Source organism: Pteropus alecto, unplaced genomic scaffold, assembly GCF_000325575.1.
Source record: "Pteropus alecto unplaced genomic scaffold, ASM32557v1 scaffold166, whole genome shotgun sequence".
Classification (NCBI taxonomy): domain Eukaryota; kingdom Metazoa; phylum Chordata; class Mammalia; order Chiroptera; family Pteropodidae; genus Pteropus; species Pteropus alecto.
Genome location: NW_006439757.1, coordinates 7714854 through 7729660, shown reverse-complemented (window position 1 = coordinate 7729660; position 14807 = coordinate 7714854). Strand labels below are relative to the sequence as shown.

Here is a 14807-nt window from a genome sequence, read left to right as displayed (position 1 = left end):
AAGATTGCTGGAGCATCATGATCAGACTTTAAGGGCTGTTACATATGAAATCGTAGGATCTTAATCTTCATGCTGGAAGGGAAGTTAGGAAGTATCTATTTGATTCTTTCATCAGGAATCGCGTTTGGTAGCGAGTAGCAGAGTCCTGAAAGATAATGGCTTACCCAGACAGGGCTTTATTTTCCTTGCGTGTACATGGGCATCCCGAGGTAAGCTGCTGCTCTTCAGGCCGTGGTCTCTCCAATTCTCAAGACTTTTCCTCAAGATTCCTTGAAGATGATTGTTGGTACTCTTACTGTTATGAATCCCAGGTAGCAAGAAGAGACAATGAAGGAAAGGAAGAAGGGGTAATTCCTGGGTCAGTAGATCAAAAAGTCGATATCCCACATAGTCACTCATATCTCTTGAGTGGAAAACAGCCAATGTCCACTTCTGCCAAGGAAGGTTGGAAAGCAGCTTTTAGCTGGCACAACGAATTCTCATAGAATTAACTAGTCTGTTAATAAAGAAAAAAAAAAGAATGGCATCTTCTTCCCAAACCTCTCTGTCACAGCCTCTGCCACAATTTGCGTCTTAGGCTGAGGCAAGTGGGCCTGGAGAGATTAAACGACTTCACCCATGTCTCAGAGTTGGTGACAGAGCCAGTATTTTATGGAGCCTAATGTGTGCCCACTTGTTTTCAACTGAGTTGTGCTTGGAATGATATGTAGGAGTGGGAAAGAAGTGCAAAATAAGTAAAGAATGTAAAGAATCATGGATTATTGAAAGCTTGGCACATCAGTTCACCTCTAATTAGGTCATAGCAATTTGATTTTCCTATAGAAATATACAAAGAAAAATAAAGACAATTCTTAACACAGAAACGAAGTGATACTCTAGGTGTCAAAGCAATAAGATTTCATTTGGGAATCTATTTCTTCATTGTTAATGATGAACACACTCCCTCAATTAAACCTTAATGTATGACTATAAAAACTGTAGCCCTCTTCCTCTCTGACTTGAGGGAGCAGCCTTCTGAAAAACGTGACTAAGGGACAATCGTTGTGATAGTAGCAGCAGCAGCAGCAAATCAAGATTGCACTAAAAGGGGTCTCAGCTGATTTTCTCCCATGCCCAGATGAATGTGTTTCCTAGAAGAGTTGTGTGTGAACCTATGCCAACTTTCCCTCACAGATGTCATCCAGCCATTCAAATACTTGGTTAGAGTGATACATTCAAAAATGCAACACTATATCAGGCTATGTATTAATCCAAAATGAGATTACTTCTGACTGTTTATAACCTGGTACCATAAAGAGTGAAATGCAGAAACCTGAAAGGAAATATTTTCTAAAAATTGTACAATATTAAAACTATCCCATTCATGATAAGGTAACTACAGGCTAGCAAAACAGAAATAACTTGATATAATTCACTTGGAAATAGGAAAATATTTTTGTTTTCACCTTAATATATTTATTTCAGTTATATAGCTACACAGGTTATGATTTCATTTCCTTCTAAACATGAAGACTTATATTTGAATATTATAGTGTCATCTGAAATTTCAAATACTTAATGTTTTTCCTGTGTCTGAGATTTAAATGAGGGGCAAAATGTCCTAGCTAGAAATTCAGTTTTGTGTGATTCATTTATAATTGCAGTGGGAGAAACTACAGATGACCTCTAGTGAAAGAAGGAAGATATTCTGCTCTGTCACATTCCACGTCATCGCAATCACCTGTGTGGTTTGGTCTTTGTATGTATTAATAGATCGGACTGCAGAGGAAATCAGACAAGGCAATGATAATGGTAAGTGCACGTCTCTTTCCTCTTTTTCTCTTTTAGATTCTGTGACGACACCCAGAGCTGGGTGGGGAAGCCACTGCCCCAGTTTAGATCTTCATGTATGGTGCACTAGCAAAAACCACTACTAGCAATCGAGTCTTCTCCAGTTATGCTATTGATTATTAATCGGATTATATATGGGGTCTCAAGCTGAGACGTGAGATTGTCAAGTCCATGTAAACCTTAGTCGGAAGAAATATATACATGTCATTCACCTCTCCAGGCTTTTCAGGAGCTGAATAAGGATCAGATTTTCATTTTATTTACCCAGTCATGCTTCTCTTAAAACATGAATAAGGTGAAAGTCTAGTAAAGAATGTTGTAGCTTATTAATTAATACTATATAATTTGATAGAGTGGATTAACACTATGGTTTGAAATTTTAAATGTGCTGAGTTTGATTGTGAAGGATGGTATTGAGTTTGCCAAGAAAGGTGTTTAAAAATCATTAAGGCATATTCTAATATTTCAAATGGATAGGTCATTTGAAATAGATTATCTTCACTCTTGAAGGTACTTAGCTCTATTTTTAATCAGGCTCTAACAGCTTTAGCATATAGCCTAAATCATAGATGGTAAAGCAGTGAGAAATATTCTTCTAAACCCCCCTCCACGCACCCCTTGAGGGGGGCACAATCTTAAACCCGTGGTGAGTTTGAAAGGAGAGATCGTTCAGATGATAACTGTAAGTTGGTAGTGTTATGAGCGTGTCTTTGTGCTTTCCTAAAAAAAAAAAAAAATGAAAGCAGGAAAATAATAAGAGGAAGTAAAGAAAAGAAGGAAAAAGCAAAAGAATTTTTAAAAGGAAGGCTTTGTTATTTCTGTATTTGGGGAGATTCTTAACAGCAGAAGGGGAGTTGCATTCTCACGTTTGCCCTCATGGTGGCAGCAGTGCGCACGGGCATTCTAGAAGCGGAAAGGGACCTGGGCGAAAACAAGGGGCTGTGGGGACTCTCCAGATGCACTGGGATATGGCTTATGCCGTTTAAGTGTGTGTGTTGGGGGTGGGGGATGGGAGGGTGGCAGAGTTACAGATCCTACTGACCTCTTCAGAAAGAGAATGAAAGCACTGTCGCTAGAGAAACAGGTAGGGTGAAATTTTGTTTTTTGGTTCATTCTTAACTAATTTTAATATAACATATCAAACTACATTGTTTACAACTATATTATGCATTATTCCTGAGATGCTGGATTTTAAAATGTCTATTAGATACCTATTAAATAATTTCCTAGAGGGTAGGAGATTTCAAAATAAAATCCATGTCCCCTATATTTACAGGCACTGGCCCGAGCCACGTAACAGGGTGACAGAAACGCTGCGATAGTGTATGTATGGGAAAACAAAGAGGCCTTCCACCACCATCCCCACCGTACTGTACCCAGCGTACGACCTCACGACTCAAGCGTTTTTCTAGCAATCCAGGGCAGAGACTTACTTAATATTCATAGCTGTCTGACTTGGAGTTCAGTGAGAATCATGAATCTGCCTCTCCCAGGGGTCCTCCTGACTCGGTCTTGCTCTATGAGTCTGCAGGGCTCTTTCTGTTCTCCTTTAGCCACATGTGAGGGAAAGATTTAAGGGCACCTCTCCTAGACATAACAAGAAGAAGCAATCTCATGTCTTTCATATGCAGACAGGTCAGAACTTCTCTCACACATTGATTTACTCAATGCTACTTCTGAGACAGGGGAGTGGATATGATCATTTATTCCACAATGAACCTGATGATCTCAACTTCAGCCACCAGCGTCTCTCCAGAACCCGGGAAACCAATGGCCCCATGCTTCGTCCCATTTATCTCACTCTGCCTGATCAATCTCTGGTCCCCCTGGATATCCTTATATCTTCAGTTGTCATTTCTATGCTGATAACCCCTCAAAAGAATTTATCTGCAGCTCATATTGCACTCCAATCATGCATCTACCTACCTCCTAAATGTCTCCATTGAAAGGTCTTCCAGACACCAAACTGATCATCTGCTACCACTTACCCTCTAATACCTGTGGGAAAGGCATTACTAACTCTCACTAGCCAATTCCACTTTCATTCATCTCCTTCCTCTCCTTCACTTCTGCCATAAGTCAATCACCAGATCCTATTTATTCTGCCTCACATGCCTCTGGAATCTGTCCATTTCTCTCCTTCCCCACTGCCAACAGCCCTGTGCAAACTGTCACATCTTTTACTTGAAAACTGCAGCAGCTTTTTAACTAGCCTTGCTCTAGTTTTGCCCATTTTCAACCCATGCTCAATAATGTGCCCACAGCAAATTTACAAAATACAAATCTGATCACATCCTTTCCTTAATTAGCCATTACTCTAAAAATATACCCAAACTCTTTAATGGAACCACCTGCCCCACCCCGTGACCTAGCTGTGGCCAATTATGCTTAACATCCGTCAGCTCCCCAGATCTACTTCCGGACCCTTGCTCAGCTTTTCTCTTTACACAAAACATTTCCTCCCAGCTTCTCATGTCCACCTCCGTACTCACTTAAACACTCACACACTGCCACACCGCTCCCTACACCCCCAGACTTTGCAGTTCACCTTAAGCTTCACTCCCTCTAGGAAACCTAGCTCAGCTCCCTGAGCTAGAATAATTGTTATGACCACAGTGGTTCTCTAAATGCTGTCCCTGGACCAACAGCGTCACCATCACCTGGGCACTTGTTGGAGAAATGCAGATTCTGGGCCTCTCTTTGCCCCAGATCTATTAATTAGAAATTCTGAGGGTGGAGCCCAGCAAGTTATGCTTTAGAAGCCCACAGGTGATTCCAAGGCCCTCGAAGTGTGGAGAGCCACGTGTTCCCGCAGCATTGTGCCCTTACGCCACCTCGATTGCAGATTCGCATTACCTGTGGAGTTTCCATACCACTGCAAAGCTTGAGCTTTATCCTCAGAGGTTTCAGTATCCCCAACACGTGATTCTGTTGCACAGTCATGCTGAGAAGCTCTGCCCCACTGGGACACATAATTGTAATTGCTCATTTAATTGTCTATCTTCCCTCGCCACTAACTCCTGAGCTCCGAGCAGGTTCGGCTGTGTCTGTCTTGCTCACCGGCGCATCTCTGGTGCTGAGCACATCCCTGGTGTCTGGGTCCTGGAAAGTAGCCCAGTCAGTGTTGTAAAAGGGATGATGAAGTGTAAATACCTCGTACTCAAGCTTGTCCACCATTTATCTTTCTTTTAAATACTTTCTTCAAAAATTGTTTTATTTCTTGGTAGAAGCAGGATTTCAGACCGCAGTCTCCCAGTGGACTGTCACTCGGGTCTCTTAGATTTCCCAGTAGAAAAAGCTTGGATGATAATTAAAGGTACACGCGCGCGCACACACACACATACACACAGTCAAGGGGCAGCTTTCTAGTATATACTTTTAAAAATTATTTTCAGTTTCTTAAAAGCAAGTAAAAAATAAGTAACTATTATTTTTAATGTTCAGAGCTTTTGAATTAGGAAGCAAGATATTCATCGAGAAGCAGATCTGCTTGCTGGTGGGACAGCAAGCGTGTAATTTCAAAAGGAAACCATAGTGACTTTTGTAAAGGGCGTCATCCCTACTAATGTTCAAATTGTATTTAAAACCTGACTTCCCAAAGTATACGTTATGGGTAGTGTGGCCATTTGTATACGTTATTATTGTCATCTTCCTTTGGCATTTGTGAGCGCTGATCTTGAATTTACTTTCAAAGTTTTTTTTTAACTGCATAATTTAAAAGTCAAAATATTTGAAATCCATCTTGAAAACCTTCAAAAATATTTGAAGAGGAACAAATTGTCCTTCTTCAAGCAGAATTGAGGTTGAATATAAAACAGCAAAATCTTCTGAACTGTAATAACAATCCTGGAAGGAAAAAAGAAATCCTTCATGTTTTTAAATGGTTGTTCTTTTAAATTAAATATGCATGATGCCCCTGCTAGCTCTCTCACCTCGCTCTCTTTCTGTAACCCGATAAAAAAAAAAAATTTTTTTTTAAATACACAGTACTTGAAATTTTATCATCCTGAATTACCCATGTTATCAATTCTACTCTGGGGGAACAATTCCTCTTCCTGCCTTATCTTTACATATTCTAGAATGCTCCAGTATACTACTTGTGTGTTGAAAACAAAACACAAAACTACAGACTAAGAAAACAACAACAATTTTATACTACCTGTTAAAAAGATTGTAGCTGCAGATGTTGCTCTAGGATTATTGAAGTGTTCACACCTCAAGGGACTAGCATAACGGATTGATTTGTTTCTTTCATGCCTGACTCACTTGTAAGACTCAGTATCTCCAGGGCAAGGGCCGAGCTTCATTACTCATAGAGCACTTGGTATGAGTTAAGGCTCCAAAATGGTTGCTGGCCGTGGCCAAGTCCAGCACATAATTGTGGCTGCAAAGCTCGTTGGTTAACATCTGCTTAAAGGATATGTTAAAAATCACTTCCCTGCAATCTATATAATATTTTCCTCTTCTGCATCATTGTTTAAACCCTTTTTAAAAGTAACTACATGGGCTATTATTGTTAAACACGGACTTAGGCTAGCTGTCAGAAGGCCAGGGTTCTAGTTCTGCCTTGGTCACTGGCTAGTTATCTTGAATAAAATAATTCATCACTCTGAAGCTCAGTTTTTTCATTTGTAAAACTAAGTTGTCCTGAATGTCCTCCAAAGTTTGTGTTTATGCTTCATTTTTCAAAGACACCATGAACTTGACCTCACATCGGATAAAACAGTATTTACGTAATACCGCACATTTATCATAAGATGTTTTACTCACAGTGAATATTACCATTTATAAAAGTTAAAGAAAAGGTAATAAGTATGTGAGCTTTTAAAAATAATTTATCCAACTGTAGAGAAGCAACCAAGACAACAGGAGAAAACCGCCTCCCAGTCCTACCACTGACACAGACCCTTACACGAACAGGATTTGTAACTGTATAACCTACGCACCCAGCCGGAAATATCCCAAATTACCAATGAGATGCTTTTGATAGCTATACATGGTCCCTGCCGCTGTTAAAGGAGGCAGGTTCTCTTCCATTGGGGTTTTAGAAAGGCTTTTTAGACATACTCCAGGTGCCTCCCATCACGTGATCCGCTACCTAACATATGCAGAATACTTGGGGAATTCGAATTTAAAAGCCGGAAGAGACCTTAAAGATCACTGTTTTAAAGGCGAAGAAATAAGTAATTTGCCTCCTCTGCAGCTATCTACACTCACCAGCCTGGGAGCATGTACTTTACCCAGTTTGACTAAAGAGAAAACAAAGAAGCCAGATGTCACAGGAGACTCAGAATGTGTGCCTCAGGCGAAGAGGGACAGGGATCCTATTCTATTACCCAGGAAATATATTTTCGGAGAAACAATATTGCTGGAAAGTAAATGAGTCCAAAAAGGGCCAGTAGATACATCCCAGCTTACAAGCCACTGCCATCACGGTCTTAAAGTTTGGCATAAATGTTTCCTAGAAAATTCAGTACACAGTAGCCACTTAAGCATTTCAGGACCTTTTAGTTCATTTTTGGTGACATTTCTGAGCTTTTCCTCGCAAAAGGAATTACAATTGCAGGGGATGCCCAGGGGAGTGGGTGAGGCGGTGTAGTGCTGAGGCCTGGCGAGCAGCTAACCCGACTGTCCCCTCATCCAGATCCCTGAGGTATCCATTGCCTGGAGTCCAGGTGTGACCTCCAAAGGCCGAAGCCCAAAGAAGTTAGAAAAGTCTTCCTTGTAGGCTCGAGAGTGTTGCTATTAATCTGCATCTCAATCAGCCGAAGATGTGTAGCTTTTAAATCTCTCAGGTGGCAACAATAAAAATTGACATTTTTTATAGCCCTTTCTGTGTCCAGAGCTATTAATTCATTTAATCCATACGAACCACCTGTGAGGTAAATACTACTATCACCTCCATTTTTAAGGGATGCTCTCTTGCTATATAAAAACCATCACATTAATCATCTTTGTATCAATTACATGTTTAAATGATACTATTTTGACTATATTGGGGAAAAAAATTAAGTGATGGTTCTCAGTAACAAAATATAAAATTTACGAAACAAATGACTAAAATCCTAAATCACATGCATGTCTGTACTCAGAAATTTGCTCCTCTGGTGAGATGTGTTAACTTCTTTTTCATTTTTAAAAATTATTTTTAAAGGGAATGAGCGTGGTGCGGAGACCTGTATATACAATCCTATATATTTATCTATTAGTCTGCCTTCTTAAAAGGATTTTAAATTCTGATTCTTTCACTTAGTATGTTCATTATCCTTCCTTAATGATTTAGCTACAAGGAATAAATGTCTAAGTCTCAAAAGTCAAATGTAGTATTTGATAATCATAGAGGGTACTTGATACTAGAAGGAGAAATAAGAGAAGTCATTACAGGGGTAGGTAAGAGAATTTTTTCATATACAGTTTTAAAAGTACCTTTAGAATATTTGAAAGCAATTAAGCAATTCAGGTTATAATTCTTATCCACAAAATTTAGCAGGCAGGCGTGGCCTTTTGAAGGAGCCATAGGAAAAAAAATACCAAATCCACTGATGACAACTTGTGATAGCATTCTCTCTTTTTTATTTCTAAGGCATCCTTGAATGGCCATTTTGGACAAAACTGGTTGTGGTGGCCATCGGCTTCACAGGAGGTCTCGTCTTCATGTATGTACAGTGTAAAGCCTACGTTCAGCTGTGGCGCAGGTTGAAGGCCTACAACCGTGTGATCTTCGTGCAGAATTGCCCAGACACTGCCAAAAAGCAGGAGAAGAACTTCTCGTGTAACATAAACACGGACATCAAGGATGCTGTGGTAGTGCCTGTATTACAAACGGGTCCAAATTCACTGCCATCTGCAGAAGGCAGCCCCCCTGAAGGTATACCGGTGTGATGGAGACAGGTGGGAAGTTCTTCACTGAAGAATCTTTTCAGCCCTCAGCCACTACAAATGTCAGAAGTGATCCCGAATTAATCACTTTCTTTATCTTCTCCCCTTCCTCCTTACGGACTCGTTTTCCCTTACTTTACTCAAAAAGGAGAGGAGGAAAGGACATCACATGACCAGGATCCCATGAAACAGAGTCTAAAATGTGAGATGGAGATGTGAAAAGCTTGCTAAAGAGTAATTTCTAAAACAATTAAAAACCCCTGGAGTAAGGAATACTTTTAGGCGATGTTCACCATCAGACTACAATGGACACATGAGTCTTCACGGTAGCAGGGAAAGTTTAAGAATACAGACTTGAATTGCAATGTGTATTTCTTCTAGGGCCTCGTCATGTTAACTATCTCATCTGGAAATAACAAATACATTTGTTTTTAAGCTTGAAATTGTCCGCATTAGCCCTAAGGCACATCAGAAGCACACTTGGAGGATGCATCTTTTGATAGTCACTTTGACAGATAACAGATTTTTATGGCTATGGTGGAGTCCAGTTGTTTTGACAGATGCATGTTTTAAAAACAGATACAGTACACATTTGAAGCTATTAATATTTGGAATTATGTTTAAATCATGAAAAAAATATTTTCAGAGTTTTTTTGAGGTTAATTAGCTCTGTTAAATACACACAGAAGTTGTAATCAATTATCAGGTCCCATATTTTATCTAGACCCTCTAAAACAGTGTTGTCTAACAGAAATATAATGTGAGCTAAAATTCAGGCCACATATGTAAATTTTAAATTTCTAGTAGCCCCATTAGAAAAAAGTAAAAATAAACAGGTGAAATTAACTTTGATATATTCTATTTAACACAATATATCCAAGTTATTTCAATATGTCATCAATATTAAAAATTGAGATATTTTATATTTTTTTATGACTAAGTCTTCAAAAGCCACTATGTGTTTTATCCTTACAGCATATCTCAATTTGAATTAACTATATTGAGTGACACAGCCCTAAAATTAGAGACAGAGCCTCTGCTTCATTTAACAGTTGAATATTTCAAAACAGTAGCTTAATTCATTCTTTTATTCAAAGTCCCACAAATGTTATAATTTTACGAAGCACTAAATTAGTCAAAGTAAATATCCTGGTTTAAGAGTTAGATGAAGTTACTATTTCACTAAAGGGTGAAAAAACAAACATATATAAAGGTAAAACAATCTGCTTGTGGCAAAGTCTCGACATTTAACTTGTTTGCTACAACGAAGCACTTATGATAGGAAAAATAAAAAATATTTTTGTTATTAAGTCGAATGTGTAAGGCTTCTTTAAAAAATCTATACGAGGTGTCAACTTGACAGATGAGTAGTTAAGCATTTAGACTCTATTTTTAAAAGCTGACAGTATTTCCCTTGCTCAGCTGGGAAGCAAACATATTCCACAGGTTCTGTGATTAGTAATAAATTGAGTTGTTTAGATTTGACAGTTTGGTTGATTATTGTGTCCTTTGCATATTCATGTAAAACTGAAGCGTGAATGATATTGCAGTGAGCTATATTAATGATTATAGATATAGTGGCCTGTCAAAGAAAGATGTCTTACATTAAAAAAAAAAAAGGTGTTTTATTTTTGTTAGCTGTCATATTTATTATTGTGAAAAGGCAACCATGATGGCCATAAGAACCAAAGCATGGGTATTGCATTGCACAAGTCTGGGTATCACATCGATGCACTTTGTAATTATCCATGTGCTTGTTCTTCACAGATTATCATAGGAAAAGGGAAAAAGAAATAGCCTTTTAATGAGGAGAAAGATGATATGAATGTTAGTAGTGGATGACACTGAGTCCAAATAATCCCGAATCCTCGAAATAAAGATTAATAATGTCAATTCTGTGTGTGTGTGTGTGTGTGTGGCATGTGTGTGTGTGTTCAAGTATGTACATGAGGAAAACGTTAAGGTTTCCCATCAGTCAGGAAACAAAAGGTTTAAAACTCATCTTTCTTAAAACTTATTGTAGGGACAATAAAGGCACAGGGAAAACAACGTTTTTTCTAAAGGTAACTAACTGGACCAAAATTTCTGTCCAAATAAGGACGTAAGTGATAAAATAAAAAATATAAACCTTAAACAAACTGAAATGGCACCTCACCCAAGGGATTTACCCTTGATTCAATTTATCTGTTAATTTTCCTAGGCTTTTTACTAATCCATTTTTCCCATGGTTTAGCAATGGCAACATGGTGTTTACAAATATTCCTGGGGGGAAATAATCTAGTCACCAGTAAAAAAAAGAAATGTTGATTTCCCTTTTGTTTGCTCTGGAAGGAAAAGGACTATTTACCTTAATTACTACCAAAAATACTGTTTAAATTCTGTACAAACCTAAGCAAGATAAGTGTATAGCTCATTTCACAGTGGGAGACGATTGGCTAAAACAGGCCTCATTTATTAGGACTAAGAAAACACTAAGAAAACATTTCTAAAGTGAAAAGTAAAGGTAAGCATTACAGTATTATCAATAAAAGAAGACATGGTGTTTTAAAACCATTCTCAAAGTTAACTTGTATAGGCTTTGACTTTCTTGAATGAGAAAATATAGCTCCCTAGCAGTATAAAAGTCAACATTTTATTCTGCTATTCTTCTGACCTTTTTAAACCCTGAACTCCCGAATGTAAATCTTTTAAAAAGTTGTCCTGCAATGGCTCCTTATGGTTTAATTTAAATTATTACATGCACTTAAAACCTAAGGTTATTTTCTTCTTATAGTCTATGTGGCAATAGTACATTTGCCCTTTCAGTTAAAGGATTTGGCTTTGTGACAATGCTTTTGTGGACTGGATATACCTTTCAAAAAGAAAGAATGACTTTTTTGAAGCATGTTTACCTGCTCACTTAGGAAGTAAAATGGATTGAAACAAAGGACTGAAATTGAAGAATGAACTTACAGTTCTGTTAAAAACTTTGGCTTTTTATAATCACGATTCTCGAGTTTTATCAGTACCATAAACCACAACAGTTATGCTGTTCATTTTTTAAAGAACTGTCACTTTTATTGTATAGAATTAAAGATTAAATTGTAAAAGAATGAAACTCAAAGGTTTTTTTTTTTTAAGTGAAGCCCCAAAAGCAATGAAGCTTAAGTATAAACACAAACAAAACAAAAATGAAAAAAAAAATCAAAACAAAAATGATCCCATCAACCTACGATACAGCAATGGAGAAACTAAAGGAAGATAGGTATGTATGGAAGAAGTCTTTCAAAATGCCCCAGAATTAAAAGTCTCACTGAGCTGCTGTTACATGTGATTCTTGTCCCAGTGAGATGGCCTCATGGTTACATTTATCTTGTTTTGCGACACACCCCTATAACAGCTACTCTTTGGAAAATTAGCTCCTTATTAGGGCAATGACATCACAGATATCATATCCGTTGTTGGGGAGAGGTGAGGAAGATCATTCCATCTGCTTGACATAGTTTGCCTTGCCTGGCCAATGAATATCGTGGAACAAAGTACTCTTAAAACTTATCATTATTGTAGTTGTTATATGATAATTGTGTAGGACTTAACGCTTTAATTAAGAAAGCTGAAAACCTTTTTCCTTTCCTTAAGTCAGCCCAAAGGTGCTATTTTACATATCAATACAGTTGAAAGGATGTACTGTTAATTTGGGCTGCAGTGTTTTGTCCACATCTGAAGAAAGCCCATTTTGAAATTGGATACTGCATTAAAACAAACAAGGAGAAATTTTAACTGTGCAATTTTTGAGGTTGAGCATTTGTACTTTTTTGGTTTTACCCAATTCTCTTGCATTAACAATTTACTGTTTTGTGAATAATGTGTACTAAGACGAATTAAGGAAAAGAAAATAATTATCTGTGAAAGACTTTGTATATTAAACAAGTGACTCATACCTTTGTTGTGGTTTCTATCCTTTTTGCTTAATTTACCGGGACTTCTCCAGATTTGTATCTGTAACATTCAAACAAGCTTGAGTTCATATCTGACAGTGGTCTGGGTTTTTAAGCAGGGTCTAAACATATCTTTAATTATTTTAAAGCCAGCAATAACAAGAGAAAACAATGGAAATAATCTATACAGATTTTCAAACCCTGTTTAAAAAAAAAAGACTTTAAGAAAAACGATATAATATAGAGAAAGGATTTTCTCATGAATAAAGCTTGGATATACAAAAGAATGTAACAGGATTTTTCTACTCAGATAATAAGAGTAGATTCAGATAATTTCATAGATTATAAATACTAAGAGAAAGACTTTGGAATGTATTTCTAATCTAAGAGATTGGATGATTAGTGAGAAAAATGTTCCTTTCCAAAGTCCCAACAACTTCTGGGTCAAAATTCAGGGTGAAGGGACCGCTTGGCCCAGGGTGCCTACAAGCCTTTCAACTAGACTGCTAATCTTATGAGCTCATTCTTCTTCCCAAATTGGATATTTGAACTTAACGGTCTTCTCCACCTCCCAAATGACAACAAACACGCCTGGATCACAAACCATTTTCACTGCATGTTCAGCTAATGATCCCAAAGCTGAGAACTGTGAGACTCCACAGGCAACAAGGGTGTGGGGAGAGATACTGTAACTCAGGGCGATGGCAACACAGGCAGAGGGAACCACAAGTGCCAAGTCCAGAATGGGAAATATCGAGCAAGATCCAGCCAGTAAAGAAACCACGAGCCCTTGTGAGGGTCAGATAGTCGATTGCTTATACAGCAAAAGAAAGATGAACAAAAGTGCCCGCTTTCCATGAGTCTTGCCCCAAGAAAGACACAAAAACAGCCAGATGACATGATAATGCACCATAAGGGCTGGGGCATCCTATTGCAGCTAAACAATTTTATAGCCTGCAGCTATACCTTGAAGAGATGTAAGGTAGAAAACTCATCCTCCATCAGAAACCAGAAGGCAATGACAAACTGCCACAGGTCCTCCCTGGAGGACCGGAAGGCAAATGTGAAGTGGCCTATGGTAGTTCCTCACATATGTCCCATATCCTCATGCTCCAGGAAGATCACAAAGCATTCTTCAAAGGCCAAGGTCAGCTGCTACCAAGCCTGGACTAAGTGGATACACACACAAGGTGATCAGGGTGCTAGCACAGAGCTGTTCCACTATAGGAAACACCGTGGCCATTTTAGGAACGGACGGAGGCCAGTGTGCCTAATGTATCATAAGCCATGGGCTGGCAGAAACAAGCTGAGGTTGGAGGAGTCAGGAATCAAGTTATTAAAGGCCTGCGTGACTGGGGTACGGAACATGAATTTCATTCATAATATGATAGATGTCACTGTCATATTCATCAACTGTAACAAATGTTCCACTCTGGTGGGGGATGTTGATAATGGGGGAGGCTGTGCATGTGTGGGGGCAGAGGGTATATAAGAAATTGTTTTACTTACCTCTCAATTTTGATGCAAATCTAAAACTGCTCTTAAAAAAATAATATCTTTAAAAAAAAAAGTGGTTAGAAACAAAATTATACCCCATCAAATAAATAAAAATAACATTTAAAAATGTGGAATGACACTGTAACAATATTGACCAAAGGAATAGCATATTTTAGTGTACATTTTTTAAAATACATGAACAACTCTGGAGAATAAATTAAGTGAAGGAAGAATGGCGGCATGAAGGCCAGTTAGGAAGCTATTTACTGGACACGGTACAGCCAAGACGTGGTGGGTTAGGTAAGGGTGAAAGGTGGAGATGGCCTGACATGGACTGATTTGACTTTCTGTTTTGGAAATAGAACCAGAAATACTCGCTAATTAAATTAGACCAGGGGAGGGCCTTAAAGAGACACAGGGAAGAATCAGGGATGACTTATAGGCAGTTTTCTGGCTTGAGACATTAGGGGGAGAATCAACATTCCTGAGAAGACAGTGGGAAGTGGGATCTAGGCTATAAGTAGGAGTTTTTACCATTAAAAGGAGAAAAGCTACTACATCTATTAAATCAAAAGAAAATGAGTTTCTGTTTTCTCAATGATGCATAAAAAGGTAACAGCTGAAAGTTGAGGCTAGTATTAAAGTCGAGCAAGAAAGTATGAAGTAGTAAAAAAAAAAAATCTC

General features: G+C 38.2%; 1 protein-coding gene across 34 annotated transcripts in view; it reads left to right on the top strand.

Moving 5' to 3' along the window:
- Positions 1-12628, top strand: part of MARCH1 (membrane associated ring-CH-type finger 1) — a 574299-nt gene extending 561671 nt beyond the window's left edge. For all 34 annotated transcript variants that reach the window (XM_025050350.1, XM_025050351.1, XM_025050341.1 and 31 more), the window contains 2 exons: positions 1644-1791; positions 8414-12628. In XM_025050350.1, the coding sequence (XP_024906118.1) occupies positions 1644-1791; positions 8414-8712 (447 nt within the window). In that variant the 3' untranslated portion in view covers positions 8713-12628. The remainder of the gene's footprint in view (positions 1-1643; positions 1792-8413) is intronic.
- Positions 12629-14807: the final 2179 nt, after the last annotated feature.